This window comes from Myodes glareolus, chromosome 18 (assembly GCF_982192425.1).
Source record: "Myodes glareolus chromosome 18, mMyoGla1.1, whole genome shotgun sequence".
In the NCBI taxonomy this organism is placed as follows: domain Eukaryota; kingdom Metazoa; phylum Chordata; class Mammalia; order Rodentia; family Cricetidae; genus Myodes; species Myodes glareolus.
The window spans coordinates 69,913,250-69,931,598 of record NC_142043.1 but is presented as its reverse complement, the minus strand read 5'-3'; the positions used below and the strand labels follow the sequence as shown (position 1 = coordinate 69,931,598).

At 53.0% G+C, this 18,349-nt stretch overlaps 1 protein-coding gene and 1 non-coding gene across 2 annotated transcripts; both read left to right on the top strand.

The window, feature by feature from the left end:
* Positions 1-56: 56 nt before the first annotated feature.
* Positions 57-16,408, top strand: Prrc2a (proline rich coiled-coil 2A). The gene is given in 32 exon segments (XM_087898562.1): positions 57-213; positions 2,059-2,233; positions 2,719-2,896; positions 3,230-3,329; positions 3,414-3,486; positions 3,770-3,913; positions 4,073-4,224; positions 4,727-4,806; positions 4,958-5,100; positions 5,395-5,485; positions 5,580-5,721; positions 5,723-5,791; positions 6,108-6,582; positions 6,933-7,123; positions 7,308-7,608; positions 7,933-8,143; positions 8,262-10,115; positions 10,456-10,724; positions 10,927-11,057; positions 11,264-11,393; positions 11,499-11,584; positions 11,738-11,971; positions 12,089-12,229; positions 12,348-12,419; positions 12,916-13,083; positions 14,504-14,586; positions 14,710-14,920; positions 15,034-15,132; positions 15,222-15,413; positions 15,624-15,718; positions 15,812-15,902; positions 16,001-16,408. Coding segments are annotated over 31 exon segments (6,459 nt in total). The 5' UTR covers positions 57-213; positions 2,059-2,121; the 3' UTR covers positions 16,142-16,408.
* LOC125402929 (small nucleolar RNA SNORA38) lies at positions 2,398-2,528 on the top strand. Its single transcript, XR_007232792.1, has one exon. It is a non-coding gene; the product is annotated as a small nucleolar RNA SNORA38 (small nucleolar RNA).
* Positions 16,409-18,349: the final 1,941 nt, after the last annotated feature.

The following is an 18,349-nucleotide window of genomic DNA, read 5'->3' as shown; positions in this document are numbered from 1 at the left end:
CCAGCCGCGGAGGGAGGCGGGAGGCGAGGGGGGGTGCTCCCGGGGGCGGCGGTTGCCCGGATGGGCCGTTAGTCGGAGCCCAGCCGCGGAGTGAGCGAGGGAGACGGGAGGAGCTGAGCGCGGCGCCATCCGCCGCCATCCGCCCCCGCCCCGCCGCCATCCGCGCCGGGGAGCCTCTGAACCCGGGTTCCGGACCCCCGCGCACCCGGCCAGGTGAGTCTGGGCGAGCCGGGCGCTGACGCCCTTTCCGGCGCGGGGCGGCGGCGGCGGCGGCGGGCCGGGGGAGAAGCTGCCATCAGCCGCCGCCATCTTGTCCTCCTGCCGCCGGCCCGCCCCTCCCCCTCGGCCTGCGCCGGCCGCTCCCAGGCCTCTGTGGAGGGACGAGGGGCCGACGGCAGCGCGGCCGCCGCGTCCCGGGTTCACTATCCCGTTGCGGGCCTCAGTGCCCGTCCGGCGCCCCGGGCCCCCCGGCCCATTCGGGGCCCCTTGGCCGCCTTGGAGGGTCTCTCCGCACTGTCGCCTGGCGCCATGGTTCCTCTCCTTATACGTCTCGGGCAGAGTCACCACCGTTCCGGAGCCCTGCTTTCGTCCAGCATCTCTGCGTTCCCCGAGTCTCTGCTCTCTCCATTTTTTCTGCTAGCCGGATCTCCGCTCACCCCCTTTATTCCCGGCTGTCTTGAGGCTGCCCCCTTCACAGCCATTCTTGCTCCCATATAGTATTTCCCTCCCTCCTTTCTCGTTGATTCTCTTTTATTAGTTTAAATTCTTCTGCTCTGCGGTTTTTCTGCTCCCCGTTTTTCACCGTAGATGTCATTGGTTTCCTTCTGTGCCTGTAGAGCAGCCCCCATCTCCTTGTCTCGGGCTTATGGTAAAGTTCTTTTCCCGGTTTGGGCTTTGATCCTGTGCCTGCCTGCTTTCTTCCTATCTTCCATCTCTCCTTCACACCGTTCCCACCCACAAATGACTGCCTGGTCGCTCTAGAATGGACCGAGATGGAGCGTTTGGCCTGCCTGGGGAGTAAGGGTTATTAAGAAAAGAACTGACTGCCTATGGGAGATTTCATGAGGATAGAAAATGAAGTTGGTTCTGATTTGGGCTCTCTGGGCCCATGGTTACACGGTATTTTTAGGTTAGCTCCGTAATGCTTTGTTTTTCCTCGGTTTTACATAGAAGACACCGGTGTCCGCTAGTGCTATTTCTGCGAGCAGCATTGTTTCCAAGACCCAAGATGGGGGCAAGTTAAGGAATGATAGATGGAGTATTGTGCTTACAGTGGGTTTTGTTTAGCCTGGCAGTGTGTAGAGCCCCTGTTGTTTAGTAAGGCTTATTCTGGCACCAGCTTCCAGTCTGGCATAGCAAGCTCATAAAAATCCTTAACCTCCCAGCACACCTTCCTTCAAACCTCCCCAGATGGGACTTAAGGCTGCTGGGAATGGAACCTGGGACACAGGGCCCTGGGGCGTGATTAGGGAGCTGGTGTCTAATAGGTTGGCAGTCCTAAGTTCTCTTACATGCTCGATGGAACTGTGTGCCTCCTTCTGGTTTTCTCTGGGGCTTGGACTTGGTTGTCCAATTTTATCATGTAGCTCTGATTATTGGAGAAGTGGAAGGCAATTGCTTTTCGGATAGCAAGAGAGGCTGCTGCCATTTCTGTTTTGTTTTTCGGGACAGGGTTTCTCTGTAGCTTTGGAGCCTGACCTGGAACTCCCTCTGTAGACCAGGCTGGCCTCGAACTCAGAGATTTACCTCCCAAGTGCTGGGATTAAAGGTGTGTGCCACCGTCGCCCAGCTGCTGCTGCCATTTCTAAAGTGGCCCAAAGGGTAGCGCGTTTATATCAGGAAGATACTATTGTTTTATTTCTTTTCTTTGTCAGGATGTGTCAGGGAGAAAGGAGGACTGGCTATGGGGGCTGAGTGGATTGTGGTCACTTAAGGGACTGTAGTAGTTTACTCAAGCTAGAGAGCCACGGATCTGGTCCTTAAAGAGAATGAAGAGAGCTTCTAGGCTTTTGTTTGTGAAGGGGGCAGAATCTGAGCTGCCTACTGTCTGACCCACAGGCACCGGCTCGTTTTGGGGGAGGTGCCTGCAGGACCCAACGTACTCAATGAGCTTCCAGCGCAATGTCCGATCGCTCGGGGCCGACTGCCAAGGGGAAGGATGGAAAGAAGTATTCCTCGCTCAACCTGTTTGATACGTATAAGGGCAAGTCCTTAGAGATCCAGAAACCCGCCGGTGAGGGTCCTGCAAAGATACTGTTAGTGTTTGAAGGCTGAGCATGTGTCAGATGTAGACTCCTTGAACAAAAGCAGCAAATAGACCAGGGGAACACTGGAGAGTTCCCGGTCTCATCTTCAGTGTTGAGTGGGGGTGCTGGGCTCTGGGTAAAACACCAGTCGTCCTCCCGCAAAGGCGTGTTTTTGGTTCCTTGTCCATGAACACGTAAGAGTCGGAGGCAAAGAAATGTGGATGTGCAGAGATCTGGGACCTGCTTGCTCCCCGCAGGCTCCGGATCAACTGTCCCACAGAGAAGCAGTGATTATAATGTGTTCACCTTTGTCGGGAAAGCTTGGAGATTATTGAGTAGTGGAATGGCTTCTGAGAGAAATCTGTAGTGAAAAGGTAGTAGAATACTGAGGGTAGTCTAAGTGGGATCTGAATGGGGGACTGTTCGGTCTTCCCTGTGAGACATTGTTGACCCTTCTCCACCTTTTCTTCAGTTGCCCCTCGACATGGCCTGCAGAGCCTCGGAAAAGTTGCCATTGCCCGGCGTATGCCACCCCCAGCCAACCTTCCAAGCCTGAAAGCCGAGAACAAAGGCAATGACCCCAATGTCTCACTAGTGCCGAAAGACGGAACAGGATGGGCAAGCAAACAGGAGCAGTCCGACCCCAAGAGGTAGAGACCTGGGGGACCTAGAATGATGAGTCTTTAGCTTCAAATTTGAGAAAATATTAAAACGTGGTCTGTTTCAGACACATGAGAACCAGATACAGAGAGAAGCACATCTTGCACCTAGTTGGTTAGATGACAAAGGAATGGAATGGAGCTTTAAGCTTCGACAGATGGGGAGAGAGCAGGAAGAAACAGCCTGTCTGAAAGCTAGCTTGTCCTAGTATCTGTAGACGGTAGTGATGGTTCTGGGGTTAGCTCCAACTATGTACCAGTGGGAGAATGAAGGGAGAGGCATCTCACAGTCTGGATAACCTTTCCGTCCTGCTATTCCCCTAGTTCCGATGCCTCAACCGCTCAGCCGCCGGAATCGCAGCCACTGCCGGCTTCACAGACGCCTGCCTCCAACCAGCCGAAACGACCCCCAACAGCCCCAGAGGTACTTGGAAAACTGGAGGGGTTGAAGGAAGAATGATACTTACTCTTCCCTCCTCATGACCATTTATTACCTTTGCTTTTCCAGAACACTCCTTCGGTTCCAAGCGGGGTAAAGTCCTGGGCACAAGCCAGTGTCACCCATGGAGCACATGGGGATGGTGAGTTCAAGGGTGTTGGAGGTCACCGGGAGGCAGAGGCAGGCGGATCTATGTGAGTTCGAGGCCAGCCTGGTTTGCAAGAGCTAGTTCCAGGATAGGCACCAAAGCTACAGACAAACCCTGTCTTGAAAACTCAGAAAGTGTGAGAGCCCTGCATTCTGCACTCCGGCAGTAAAGCTCCTGGGTCTTTGTCTAACTCTCATTCTCTCAGGATCCAGAGCCTTCCACTTGTATGTGCATGCTCAGGAAGTGAACTGTCTGATTCATGCCCTCATTTCAACAGGTGGAAGGGCATCAAGCCTACTGTCGCGATTCTCTCGAGAGGAATTTCCGACCCTGCAGGCGGCTGGCGACCAGGACAAGGCTGCCAAGGAAAGGGAGTCTGCCGAACAGTCGTCTGGGCCCGGACCAAGCCTCCGCCCCCAAAGTGAGTGGCCGCCTAGCATAGCCAGGCTAGTGTCTGGTCCATGGAGGAGCTAAATGTTGTGTTACTAACATTCCTCCTCATCGTTTTTGATGCATCTACTTGCCCCCAATTGGTAATAACTTATCTCTTCTCCCCGTCTTTGCATTTTTCAAAATACAGATTCTACAACTTGGAGGGACGGAGGTGGGCGTGGCCCTGATGAACTGGAGGGCCCGGACTCCAAACTTCATCATGGTCATGATCCCCGGGGTGGGCTGCAGCCTTCGGGTCCACCCCAGTTCCCTCCCTACCGCGGAATGATGCCGCCCTTTGTGAGTTTGGCTATCCAGTCTTGGAGTGGTTTCACTAAAAGCCTGAGGGTTAAAGAGTCAAGATTTAGGCAGGGTATTGGTGGTTCACACCTTTAATCCCAGCACTTTAGAGGCAAAGGTAGGCGGATTGCTGTGAGTTTAAGACCATCTTGGTCTGTAGAAGGAATTACAGGACAGCCAGGGCTATACAGAAACTCTGTCTGGTGTTGGGGAGTCAGGATTTAGTCTCTAGAAGACAGAGAGTAAACCCCAGTTGGGGGGGTGGTAGGGAGTGGTGTATGCCTTTAATTCCAGCACTCCGGAGGAAGAGGATGGCAGAGCTCTGTGAGTTCAAGGCCAGCCTGGTCTACAGAGTGGGTTCTTGGATAGCCAGGCTTACACAGAGAAACCTTGTCTTGAAGAAGAAAAAAAGACCCCAGTGAGATGGATTTGGGAGGAGGATGTGTTTAAAGGGCTGGCAGCTATCTATCTTCTTAGCAGCAATTGTTGGGCCCTTTTGCAGATGTATCCCCCATATCTCCCATTCCCTCCGCCCTACGGACCCCAGGGGCCTTATCGATACCCGACTCCAGATGGGCCTGGGTAAGCAATCAGATTCTGAGTTTGTTCCTGGGGACAGTGTTAAGCTGCTTGGGAAGAGGTTTTGTACCCAGGAGGTTCAGTTTGTATGCATTTCTACTACACACTGTATTTAATATTGTCCCCCCCCCCTTTTTTCTCTCCCCATACACAGCCGTTTCCCCCGCGTGGCAGGCCCCCGGGGCTCAGGGCCGCCAATGCGCCTTGTAGAGCCTGTGGGTCGGCCTTCTATTCTTAAAGAGGATAATCTCAAAGAATTTGACCAATTGGACCAGGAAAATGATGATGGTTGGGCAGGTAAATTTGGATATTTGGATCTTAAAAAGTAAAATCTGACAAAGAAATGGTGGGTCGTCTGAGAGAGCAGCAGACATGAAAGGGATGCACGCTAGAAGCCAAATGCTGCACAGCGCTGAGAGGAGTGAGGGTGCTAGGGCTTAGGCAGCAGCTGAAGGCTGGCTGGGTGGGCGTGGTTAGCGTTGGTTCATTTTGCTGTTGTAGTTCCAGACGGTTGGTTTTGTTTGGGGAAAGTATCTGAGATTGGAGCACAGACTGCTTGGTTTACTTACTGTCAGCTTTTTTTCACCTCAGGGGCCCATGAGGAGGTCGACTACACTGAAAAACTCAAGTTCAGCGATGAGGAAGATGGGCGAGACTCTGATGAGGAGGGAGCTGAGTCCAAGTGAGTTAAGGCACCAGAGGAAAGAAGGGGGCTCATTTTTCTGTTATAATAGACTCCTGGAGGGCTGAGTTTAAACACACTGGTTTATCAACAGCAAGGATTCCCAGTCAGCTGCTGCTGAGGAACCTGAAGCAGATGTCAAAAAGGGCACTTCCCCTGGCAGTGAGCCACCCCCTCCCAAGACGGCCTGGACAGAGAACTCAAGGCCCCCAGAACCGGAGCCTGCTCCTGCTACCCCCAAAACCTCCCCCACCTCCACCTCACCGGGCACCTGTGGGAAACTGGGGCCCCCCTGGGGAATACTCAGTGAGTATCTGCAGTGAGGGCTTTGAGAGGGTCAGTTGTGGGAGGCATCAGAGGAATGGTGAATAAGCAGTAATAACAAGCGAGGAGACTGTGCAGTATCTCAGGAAAGCTTGGGAACGTTTGGTTCTGGGGGTGGGGGATGAGTTGGGATGCTGGGAAGAAAGGCCTGTGTGTTGAGGTCTCTAAAGGAACAGTTCACCTCCATCCACAGAGACCGATAACTTCATGGCCTGCTGCTTCCTGTTGATTGGTCTTTGAAAGAGGTAGTAGAAGGTAGAATGACTGACACCTGGCCTGATGGGTCTGCCCTTTGCAGGACCGTGGGGGTCCTCCCTGCAAACCCCCAGCTCCCGAAGATGAGGATGAGGCGTGGCGGCAGCGTCGGAAGCAGTCTTCCTCAGAGATTTCCCTGGCAGTGGAGCGGGCCCGGAGGCGACGAGAAGAGGAAGAGCGCCGCATGCAGGAGGAGCGCCGGGCAGCCTGTGCTGAGAAGCTTAAGCGGCTCGATGAAAAGTTTGGGGCGCCTGACAAGCGGCTCAAAGCAGAGCCTGCAGCCCCACCTGCTACCCCTCCTGCCCCAGCTCTACCACCTGCAGTCCCCAAAGAACTCCCTGCTCCTCCAGCTCAGACATCAGCATCAGCCCCAGCACCAGAGAAAGAACCTGCCGAGCCAGCACAAGTCCCTCCTGTGCAGTCCACCCCCAGTCCAGGTGTGGCTCCAGCTCCCACTCTGGTGAGTGGTGGTGGCACTGCCAGTAGCACCAGCAGTGGCAGCTTCGAAGCCAGCTCAGGTATGCAGAAAGGAATAGGCTCTGCTAGGTGCACGTCCTGTGAGGATACTGAGTAGTAAAGATGGTGTCCTGGGAAGAGAGCTGTGGGTGGTGGGGAAAGAAGGGGTTCTGTTTGGGGTATCTGGGAGGAGGATCTAAAGTGTTTTTGTGGCACCCAAAGTGGTGCAGAGCTCCCTGTGTTTTCTGGTTGTTTCACAGAAGTATTTGAGGCCTTGAAGTGTTTTCCCAGGTCTTAGATAGGATGGGCTTTAATATGGTTGGTATTTGGTTGAAAACTCAATGGGGGTTGGAATTTCTGGGATATTTTTTAGCTGTTTTAATGAACCTACTCACTCTGTTCTTCAATGCAGTGGAACCCCAACTGCCTTCAAAAGAGGGCCCTGAACCACCAGAAGAGGTTCCTCCACCCACCACACCCCCAGCCCCAAAGATTGAACCCAAGGGTGATGGGGTTGGTCCTACTCGTCAGCCTCCCAGCCAGGGCTTGGGCTACCCAAAATACCAGAAGTCATTGCCACCTCGCTTCCAGCGGCAGCAACAGGTGAGGTCAAGTTCTTCCCTCTTGGGCTATTGTTTGTCTCTTTCTCTGCCGTCTTCAGGCTGTGTTCACCTTTTGACTTTGTTCCTGGTCCACCCACCCGTGTTTGTCATGCTCTTACCTTGACTTTCACTACTGACGCCTTTGGCTATAAACTGGTACCTCTCTCCTGTCTTGTTCTTGGCAGGAGCAGCTCCTGAAGCAGCAGCAGCAGCAACAGCAGTGGCAGCAGCAACAACAAGGCACTGCCCCTCCTGCCCCAGTGCCCCCATCACCACCACAGCCTGTGACCCTGGGAGCTGTACCTGCCCCACAGGCACCACCCCCACCCCCCAAAGCCCTGTACCCAGGTGCTCTGGGCCGGCCCCCACCAATGCCTCCAATGAACTTTGATCCCCGCTGGATGATGATTCCTCCTTATGTGGACCCTCGACTTCTTCAGGGCCGGCCCCCTCTGGACTTCTACCCTCCTGGTGTGCATCCCTCTGGTAAGGGTCCATTGGAGTGGTGGGGAGCTCCCTGTTCCAGGAGAAGATACTTCTCTGTATGACAGATTACTGCGATGGTGTGTCTGCTTAGTACTTCTGAGGGTCTTGTGAGAATAAGCTTGGGGAAGAGGTAAACCAAGGTCCTTCATTGGGCATGGTTTTTGTGGGGTTGATTACTTCATAGGGGAGCTGAGTGCTTGACTGTTTTCACAAGAAAAGAGAAAACCCAGACTTAGAAAACAGGAGGTGGAGGTGCTGCCTGCGTGCAAAGGGAAGATCTTGGTGTGGAAGGCCCATGACAGGGTAGTTTCTTTGTTTCCTTAGGTCTGGTTCCCCGGGAACGGTCAGACAGTGGAGGCTCAAGCTCAGAGCCATTTGAACGCCATGCACCCCCTCTATTACGGGAACGAGGCACCCCACCAGTAGACCCCAAGTTGGCCTGGGTAGGAGACGTCTTTACCACCACACCTACTGACCCTCGCCCTCTGACCTCACCTCTGCGCCAGGCAGCAGATGAGGACGACAAGAGTATGAGGTGAGTTGTTAGGGGAGAGCTACGGCCTGAGCAGACAGGGAGTCCCAGGGAAGGAGTGTCTAGGTTAGAACGCACTGCGTGTGTGCTCATCCTCATCCTGACTTCTGTTTCTCCTCAGGAGCGAGACTCCTCCAGTACCTCCGCCCCCACCTTATCTGGCTAATTATCCTGGTTTTCCTGAGAATGGAGCCCCTGGGCCCCCAATCTCTCGCTTCCCTCTGGAGGAGCCAGCTCCTCCAGGACCCCGTCCACTACCTTGGGCCCCAGGCAGTGATGAGGCTGCCAAGATACAAGCTGCACCACCCAAGAAGGAACCCCCCAAGGAGGAACCACCACAGGTGTCAGGACCAGAAGCAGGCAGAAAGCCTGTCCGTGGAGCTGGAGGTGGAGGCCAAGGACCACCACCACCACGCAGAGAAAATCGTACGGAGACTCGATGGGGCCCTCGACCAGGCAGCTGTCGTCGTGGGATCCCTCCAGAGGAGCCAGGTGTCCCTCCTCGCCGAGCTGGGCCTATAAAGAAACCACCACAACCTGTCAAAGTCGATGAACTGCCTCCTAAATCCCTAGAACAGGGGGATGAGACCCCCAAGGTTCCAAAACCAGATCCACTCAAGACAGCTAAAGGGAAGGTGGGCCCCAAGGAGACCCCACCGGGTGGGAATCTTTCTCCTGCTCCTAGGCTTCGGAGGGACTATTCCTATGAAAGACTAGGCCCTACGTCTTGCCGGGGTCGTGGCCGAGGCGAGTATTTTGCCAGAGGAAGGGGCTTTCGGGGGACCTATGGAGGCCGAGGTCGGGGAGCCCGGAGCCGAGAATTCCGAAGTTACCGGGAATTCCGAGGAGATGACGGGCGTGGTGGTGGTGCAGGGGGACCAAACCACCCTTCTGCTCCCCGAGGTCGCACTGCCAGTGAGACGCGAAGTGAGGGTTCAGAGTATGAAGAAATACCCAAACGACGCCGCCAGCGTGGTTCTGAAACAGGCAGTGAGACGCATGAGAGTGACCTGGCCCCCTCTGACAAGGAGGCCCCCCCACCCAAGGAGGGAGCGCTTGCTCAGGTCCCCCTTGCCCCCCCACCATCAGGAGCTTCCCCATCGCCAGCCCCAGCCCGATTCTCTACTGCCCGGGGTGGTCGTGTCTTCACTCCAAGAGGAGTGCCATCACGTCGAGGCCGAGGTGGGGGGCGGCCTCCTCCTCCTGTTTGCTCAGGCTGGAGCCCTCCAGCCAAGTCCATGGTTCCAAAGAAGCCTCCGACAGGTCCTTTGCCCCCAAGTAAGGACCCCTTGAAAGAGAAGCTGATTTCAGGGCCTCTGTCTCCAATGTCTCGAGCCGGCAACATGGGTGTAGGCATGGAAGATGGGGAGCGACCCCGACGGAGGCGACATGGCAGGGCTCAGCAGCAGGACAAACCCCCTCGTTTCCGGAGGCTGAAACAAGAACGTGAAAATGCAGCCAGGGGAGCTGATGTCAAGCCCCCTTCCCTAGCCCTTCCAAGCTCTACCCCTGGACCCGAGGAGACTCTGGCAACAGTCACTGCTCCCCCGCCCCCTCGCCGCACAGCTGCTAAATCTCCTGATCTGTCAAACCAGAACTCTGACCAAGCCAATGAGGAATGGGAGACTGCATCAGAGAGCAGCGACTTTGCCAGTGAGCGCCGGGGTGACAAGGAGACTCCCCCAGCAGCACTTATGACCTCTAAAGCTGTGGGGACTCCTGGGGGCAGTGCAGGTGGGTCTGGCCCAGGCATTTCAACCATGTCTCGCGGAGAGCTGAGCCAGCGAGCCAAGGATTTGAGCAAGCGGAGCTTCTCAAGTCAGCGGCCAGGCATGGATCGTCAAAACCGGCGCCCAGGCCCTGGGGGCAAGACTGGCAGTGGTGGTGGCAGTAGTGGTGGTGGTTCAGGCCCTGGGGGACGGACCGGCCCAGGACGAGGGGATAAGAGGAGCTGGCCCTCTCCAAAGAACCGAAGGTGGGTAAGGGTAGATTGCTAACTGTGTTATAGTTGCTGGGGTGAGGGGGTGTCAGGTGAGGGTGGGTGCCAGGGAGTTGGGGATGTATGGATATGTCAGGCATCAAGAGGTGCCATAGTTCCTCTACCTTGCTAAGGGTAGTTAGTAAGTGGAAGAGTTGGCAGTCCTCATGCTTGTTTTCCCGCTCTGGTTTTCTCAGTGCACTTCTGTAAACAAAACTTGGAAAGGGTTTTATAGGGAGAGAGCAGGGTACCAGTGGAGAAGCTGGAAAACATGCTTGACTTGTAGGACAGAATAAGACTTTAGTGAGCCCTGGAGCTGATGCTCTGCTTTCTCCAGCCGGCCTCCCGAGGAACGAGCCCCGGGGCTTCCTCTTCCTCCACCGCCCCCCAGCAGTTCTGCTGTCTTCCGCTTGGACCAAGTTATCCACAGCAATCCGGCTGGCATCCAACAGGCTCTGGCCCAACTTAGCAGCCGCCAAGGAAATGTAACTGCACCAGGGGGGCACCCAAGGCCTAAGCCTGGGCCTCCCCAAGCCCCTCAGGGCTCCTCCCCTCGGCCCCCAACCCGTTATGACCCCCCAAGGGCCAGCAACGTCATCGCTTCTGGTAAGCTGGAGGCAAGCAGGTGGGAATGACTCCATCCCCAAAGGTCAGGTGCTGGAGTGGGGAGCATAAGTTTGGCCTTGGGGCCCTGTTACTGGGTTCGGCAGTGAACAGAGCTGGAAGGACTGGGAGGTGGAGTTGGGAGAGCAAGCTAGGGTCAGTGGTAGAATGAGGTAGATGCTGACAGTTTTCCCCTTTTCCCCAGACCCCCACTTCGAGGAGCCAGGGCCGATGGTGAGGGGGGTGGGCGGGACTCCCCGGGACTCTGCCGGGGTTAATCCCTTCCCCCCGAAACGGCGGGAGCGGCCTCCCCGAAAACCGGAGCTGCTGCAGGAGGTGAGGGATGGGGCTGGAGATTGGGTTTCATTGCACTCCCACCTTTGAAGATTCTTGGTTATGCTTTCTGTACACTTTTGCATCCTGTTGTTAAGTCCTCACCCCAGATTCTCATTAGCGATAACCACTTGTCTCCCATGTACCTGTCTCCCCTGGTGCTGCTGCTCCTCACTCAGCTCCAGCTCATCTGTGTTTTCTCTCCTTAGGAGTCTGTGCCAGCTTCTCATAGCTCTGGATTCTTAGGCTCTAAGCCTGAGGTCCCAGGCCCTCAGGGAGAGTCCAGAGATTCAGGCGCAGAGGCCCTGACTCCCCACATCTGGAATCGTTTACATAATGGTGGGTAAAGCTGGTGGAGGGGAAAGACTGGAATTGGGGGCAGGGGTGTGAGGTGGGCCTTAGAACTGTTTTCTCACTGCCTGTTTCATGGTTGATGTTCTCCAGCCACAAGCCGAAAGAGTTACCAGCCTGGCTCCATAGAGCCCTGGATGGAGCCCCTGAGCCCCTTTGAGGATGTGGCAGGCACAGAGGTGAGTGGGTTAGGAGGTGACAGTGTTTTTGTTGAGTGTTGTTCATGTCTCCCCAACTGTCCTGAATCTCCTTTTCTCAGTGTGTTGATGTACATGCACGTGTTGGGCGTCAGGTGCTTTCTGCTCTAACCTGACCTCTCCTCCACTTCTTAGATGAGTCAGTCTGACAGTGGGGTGGACCTCAGTGGAGATTCCCAAGTGTCATCAGGTCCCTGCAGCCAGCGAAGTTCCCCTGATGGAGGACTTAAGGGGTCAGCAGAGGGTCCCCCTAAGCGACCTGGAGGACCCTCGCCCCTGAATACTGTTGCTGGTGAGGGTGCATCTGGCTCTGAATCCTCTGAACCTCCTAGGAGACGGCCACCTGCTCCCCATGATGGGGACAGAAAGGTAAAAGACTTACTTGGCCCTGTCTGTCCGTCAGCCTTTCTTTGTCAGTGTGTAGTGGGGTTTCTTGTTTTTTTTTTCTCTCACCCACCAACTGTACTTTGTTGTTTCCCAATCTAGGAGCTGTCCCGGGAGCAACCTCTGCCCCCCGGTCCCATAGGAACAGAACGATCGCAACGCACAGACCGAGGCCCAGAGCCAGGCCCCCTCCGGCCAGCCCACCGATCTGGCTCTCAAGTTGAGTTTGGCACTACCAACAAGGTCTGAATGGGCTGAACTTGGGTGTATCTTGGGTTGGGTATGGAGAGTGATGACAGGTGGGATGGGGGTTTGAATTGTGGGACTATCCTGTATCTCTCCTCCTGTCCTCATGTTACAGGACTCAGACTTGTGCCTAGTGGTCGGAGACACTTTAAAAGGAGAGAAGGAGTTGGCGACATCAGTTTCTGAGGTAGGTGGACTGTGAGTTTGGTGGGAAAGCCCGTGAACTCTGATGAAGATAGACGAGAGTGATGATAAGCGTCTAGACCAGTGGTCCTCTACCTTACTAGTGCTACAGCCCTCCCTTCAATGCAGTTCATGTGGTGGGGCTTCCACAGAACATTATCTTGTTGCTACTTAGTAACTAATTTTGCTATTGTTAAGAATTGTAGTGTGGGAGCTCATAGGTTAAGAGCACTGACTGTTCTTCAGAGGTCCTCAGTTTAATTCTCAGCAACCATATAACAGCTTACAGCTATCTAGAATGAGATCTCTTCCAGGGTGCAAGAATGCACCCAGACAAACACTGTATATGAAATAAATCTTAAGAGAATAGTAATGTAAATATCAGGTATGGAACTCAAGTGGAAAGGTCATTCAACCCTCAAAGGGATCACAACCCACAGGTTGAGAACTGCTAGTCTAGAATGTCAGACTTCCTTCTTGACAAGACTTTTTTTGGCCAGGCCATTCCCATATCCAGAGACTGGGAGCTGCTCCCCAGCGCATCTCCTTCTACTGAGCCACAGGCCAAGAGCCTGGGTTCTGGGCACTGTGGTCCAGAGCCCAGCCCTTCAGGTCAGCGCCTGTACACTGAGGTCTTCTATGGCAGCCCTGGACCTCCCAGTTCTCAAGTAAGCACCGTTTTTCATCATTTGCCCCCTTTCTACCCTTTTTTCCCCGTTGTTGGTGTTTTCCACATGCCTGCCATATGCTGGGCATATGCCCAACATGCCCAGCAGATGTGTGTGTGCCCATGCATGTGCTGCGTCAGCCAGCAGAGTTCAGAGGACAACTTTGTGCAGTTCTCCCTTCACCAGGTCACCAGGGTCAGCAGCAGGTGCATTACCTGCCGAGCCGGGTCTCTTGCCCTGAAGTTGGTTAATTATAAAACATTTTGGTGTATCTGTTTTTCTTTTTCCTGCAGTGGATAGGGTGGTTAAGGCTTTTGCTCAGGAATTTGTTTGTTTTTGATGGCATGTGTTAGATTTTTCCATTGCTTTGGCAATACCTAAGACCTGTGGTTTTGAAGGTTCTTTGTGGTGGAAGGACCATGGTGGTCGAGTGGCATGTTGGGACAGATCAGCTGCCTGCTGGAAACTTGATGCAGAGGTTAAGAGCCTGTTTCCCAGAGGTCCTGAGTTCAATTCTAGCAACTACCCAGTGGCTCACACCATCTGTAATGAGATCTGCTGCCCTCCCTGTGTGCAGGCAGCACTGAGAAGAGCAGAGGCAGGTAGATCTACAAGAGCAAGTTCCAAGCCTGCCAGGGCTACATAGAGAAACCTTGTTTCGAAAAAAGATTTTTGTTTTGCCTGCATTTGTCTGCACTGTGTGTCTACAGTACTCACAGAGGCCAGAGGAAGACATTGATCCCCTTTGAACTGGAGTTACAGGTGGTTGTAAGCCGCCATGTGGGTGCTAAGGATAGACCAGATCTTCTGGAAGAGCAGCCAGTATGCAGCCAGTATAGATAACCAGTGAGGCATTTCTCCAGCCTTACGTGTATTCAGTGGGTATGTGCAGTTGACCACAGGTGCCCATGGAGGCCAGTGGTGTCTGATCTCCCTGGAGCTGGAGCTGTAGATGCTGTCGTGCCTGTTCTAGCAGCTGAGCCATCTCTGCAGCCCCCACTCCTGCCCTCTTCTCATATTTGTGAGGCAGGGTCTGGCCAAGTTACCCAAACTGGCCTTGCACTTACTCTGTAGTACAAGATGGCCTTGAACTTGATGGTTGTCCCCTTTCCATCAGCCTTCCTAGGAACTGAGATTCCACCAGGCTCCTCTATTACCTTTTCACTTTGATTCTATGCAGGCCCTGGCCTGTGGGATGGTGCTACCCACTTTCAGGTGGAAAGTGCGCTTCTCTGTCGCCTATGTGTTTCTCAGTCCTGCTGACAACCAGGGTTACCCACCACACTGCTAGAGCACAGACCTGGTGCTCGGGTGGCAGTGAAGCCCACTCTCTACCACTGTGCTGTGTGTATCCAGCCCCAGGTTACCTTTTCTTGATCAAAGATATTGGAACTGCTTCTGCCTTGCTGTTCTCCATCAGGTCTCTGGGGGTGCCATCGACTCTCAGTTACATCCCAACAATGGAGGCTTCCGTCCTGGGACATCCTCATTGCACCAGTACAGGTAAAACTAGATTTCTACAGACCTCTGAAGGAAATAGAGATGGATTCCAGGGGCGAGGGTACCAAACAATAGGTTAAGGTATCACTCACACAAGAGAATAACATCTCCCTAACTTCTTTTCAGGTCACAGCCCCTGTATCTACCCCCAGGTCCAGCCCCTCCCTCGGCACTGCTCTCTGGGGTAGCTCTCAAGGGCCAGTTTGTGGATTTCTCAGCACTGCAAACTACAGAGCTGGGGAAGTTACCTGCTGGAGGAGTTCTCTACCCTCCACCTTCCTTCTTCTACTCTGCAGCTTTCTGCCCCAGCCCCTTGCCTGACCCACCCTTGCTTCAGGTATGAGGTGGGCAGCAGAGAGGATGCTCATGGGGGACTTGACCTGACCTGGTTCAACTCTTGTAGTCCAGTTTACAACCTGGGGGTGACTTTCCCTCCCTGTCTCCCAACAGGTACGCCAGGACCTCCCATCCCCGTCAGATTTCTACTCCACTCCTCTGCAGCCTGGTGGTCAGAGTGGCTTCCTTCCCTCAGGGGCCCCTGCTCAGCAGGTATCTGTGATCTCCACTCCTGCGCCTGCCTGTTTGAATTTCCCCATGTGCCTTCCTGCCCTAATGGGCTCCCTGGGTTCTTGTTACAGATGCTTCTGCCTGTGGTGGACTCACAGCTGCCAGTGGTGAACTTGGGCTCCCTGCCACCAGCGCCACCTCCTGCTCCACCCCCTCTTTCTCTGTTACCTGTGGGTCCTGCTCTGCAGCCCCCACCTGCTCCTGCTACTCGGGTGTTGCCTTCATCTGCCAGGCCCTTCCCCCCTAGCTTGGGGCGAGCAGAGGTGAGGTGTAGGGAATAGCGGCTGAGAAGTGAGGCAGATGTTGGGTGGAAGGACTTAGTAGTCCATGTTGAGTGGATTTTGAAAGATGGCAAGGTGGAGAGATTCAGGATCTGTCCTCCCCCACCCCACCCACCCCCCAAAAAAAAAGAAGGAAAAGGGTGAATTGATCAGACTGGAAGGTTCATAGGGTGAATCATCTTTTATCTTCAGCTGCACCCAGTAGAACTAAAGCCTTTCCAGGATTATCGAAAGCTCAGCAGTAACCTTGGTGGTCCTGGGTCATCTCGGACTCCCCCAACTGGAAGGTAAATAGGAATATATAGACTCTGCATCCTCAGGAATTTTCTTTGAAACCAGGACAGGTCTTGGGCTTGCCTTGACCAAATTTCTTCCCTTAGGCCCTTCTCTGGTCTCAATTCCCGTCTCAAGGCCCCACCTTCCACCTACAGTGGAGTATTCCGAACTCAGCGCATTGACCTCTACCAGCAGGTGAAGGAGAAACCTTGTGACCCCAGCCTTAGCTCAGGTTCCCTTCTGAGCTGCGGAAGGACTGATGACTTAACTCTTCCGCATATGCCTATCCTCAGGCCTCCCCACCAGATGCCCTGCGCTGGATGCCGAAGCCTTGGGAACGGACAGGGCCACCTTCTCGAGAAGGCCCTCCCCGAAGAGCAGAGGAGCCTGGGTCCCGGGGGGACAAAGAGCCTGGATTGCCCCCACCCCGCTGAGGGAATTCCCCTTGACCCCAACCCCCGGGGCTTGTATATAGATTATAAATATATAAGGGGGAAGGGGTGGATGGGGAGGGGTTGTGGGTCTGGAGCCTCACTTCCCCTCTTCTCTTCCCCTGGTCCCCTATCCCTGGGGCCGTTTGTTAAAAAAGAATAAAAGAATTTAAAAAAAAAAAAGCGGAGGGGAAGTCATTTGGGGGATTAACTGTAGTGTACAGTGTGTTGCTTAGTGATGAATGCAATAGATTCAGTAAGAACTATGTACTTCAGTTACCTGTTGGTTACTTCAAGGTTTCAGAATTACAAATTTTGGCTGGGCTCAAATAAGGAATTCTGCTCATACCAGTGGAGGTCAGTGCATACCTGTCTTAGGGTCTCTGTTGCTGTAACCATGTAATTCTTACAAAGGAAAGCATTTATTTGGGGCTGGTTTACAGGTTCAGAGGAGGTTTAGTCCACGATCAGCATGGCAGGGAAAATGGTGATATATGGGCAGATGTTCTACATCTGGATCTGCATGTAGCAGGATGATAAAAGTATAGCAAGGAAATACTGGACCAAAGCAAGACTGAAAACCAGCTGTGCAGATTCCAAACATTACATCTCTATCTTATGTCAAGCGCACTTCTTTCAGCTTTGTTGACTGCAACACACTTCTTTCTCTTGTTAGCAGCTCTCAGCTGGTATCCCATGGCTCTGGGGTCTCCAACACAGTATGGGCTCCACACAATGACCCCTCTAAGTGTCAAGCAGAGGTATCTCTGACACATACCTGGCTTTTAGCATGGAATGAAAATCCATTGGCATATACTTTTTTTAGTACATTTTTTCATTGATATTTATTGAGCTCTACATTTCTTTCTGCTCCCCTCCCCGCCTCTCCCCTCCCACCTTCAGCCCTCCTCCAGGGTCCCCATGCTCCCAATTTACTCAGGAGATCTTGTCTTTTTCTACTTTCTACTTCCCATGTAGATTAGATCCATGTAAATCTCTCTTAGTGTCCTCATTGTTGTCTAAGTTCTTTGGGATTGTGGTTTGTAGGCTGGCTTTTTTTGCTTTATGTTTAAAAACCACCTAGAGTGAGTATATGTGATTATTGTCTTTCTGTGTCTGGGTTACCTCACTCAAAATAATGTTTTCTAACTCCATTAATTTTCCTGCAAAATTCAAGCTGTCGTTATTTTTTTCTGCTGTGTAGTGCTCCATTGTGTAAATGTACCACATATTTCTTATCCATTCTTATCCATTCTTTGATCGAAGGGCATTTAGGTTGTTTCCAGGTTCTGGCTATGACAAACAATGCTGCTGTGAGCATAGTTGAGCACATGTCCTTGTGGCATGATTGAGCATCCTTTGGATATATACCAAAAGGTGGTATTACTGGGTCTTGAGGGGGGTTGTTTCCTAATTTTCTGAGAAATTGCCACATTGCCATCCAAAGGGGTTGTACCAGCTTGCATTCCCACCAGCAATGCAGAAGTGTTCCCTTTTCCCCACAACCTCTCCAGCATAAGTTGTCATCAGTGTTTTTGATCTTAGTCATTCTTTCAGGTGTAAGATGGAATCTCAGAGTTGTTTTGATTTGCATTTCTCTGATGACTAAGGATGTTGAGCATTTCCTTAAGTGTCTTTCAGCCATTTTAGATTCCTCTGTTTAGGTCTGTACTCCATTTTTTATTGGATTATGTCATCTTTTGGTGTCCCATTTCTTGAGTTCTTTGTATATTTTGGAGATCAGATCTCTATCTGATGTGGGGTTAGTGAAGATCTTTTCCCATTCTGCAAGGCTGTCTTGTTGACCGTGTCCTTTGCTTTACAGAAGCTTTTCAGTTTCAGGAGGTCCCGTTTATTGTTTCTCTCAGTGTCTGTGCTACTGGGGTTATATTTAGGAAGTGATCTCCTGTGCCAATGCGTTCAAGTGTACTTCCCACTTTCTCTTCTGTAAGGTTCAGTGTGGCTGGCTTTATTTTGAAGTCTTTGATCCATTTGGACTTGAGTTTTGCATTAGCCCATACTTTTTTTTAATTCATCTACTTTATGTCGTGGCTGCAGCCTCCCCTGACACCAACAACAGGGAAACCTGCATATGACCGGCCTAGGCACTCTGAATATATGTTACAGTTGTATAGCCCGGTCCTCTATGGGATGGGAACAGAGGCTTGTCTGTGACTTTGTTTGTTTGTTTGTTTTACAGGGATCCGCCTA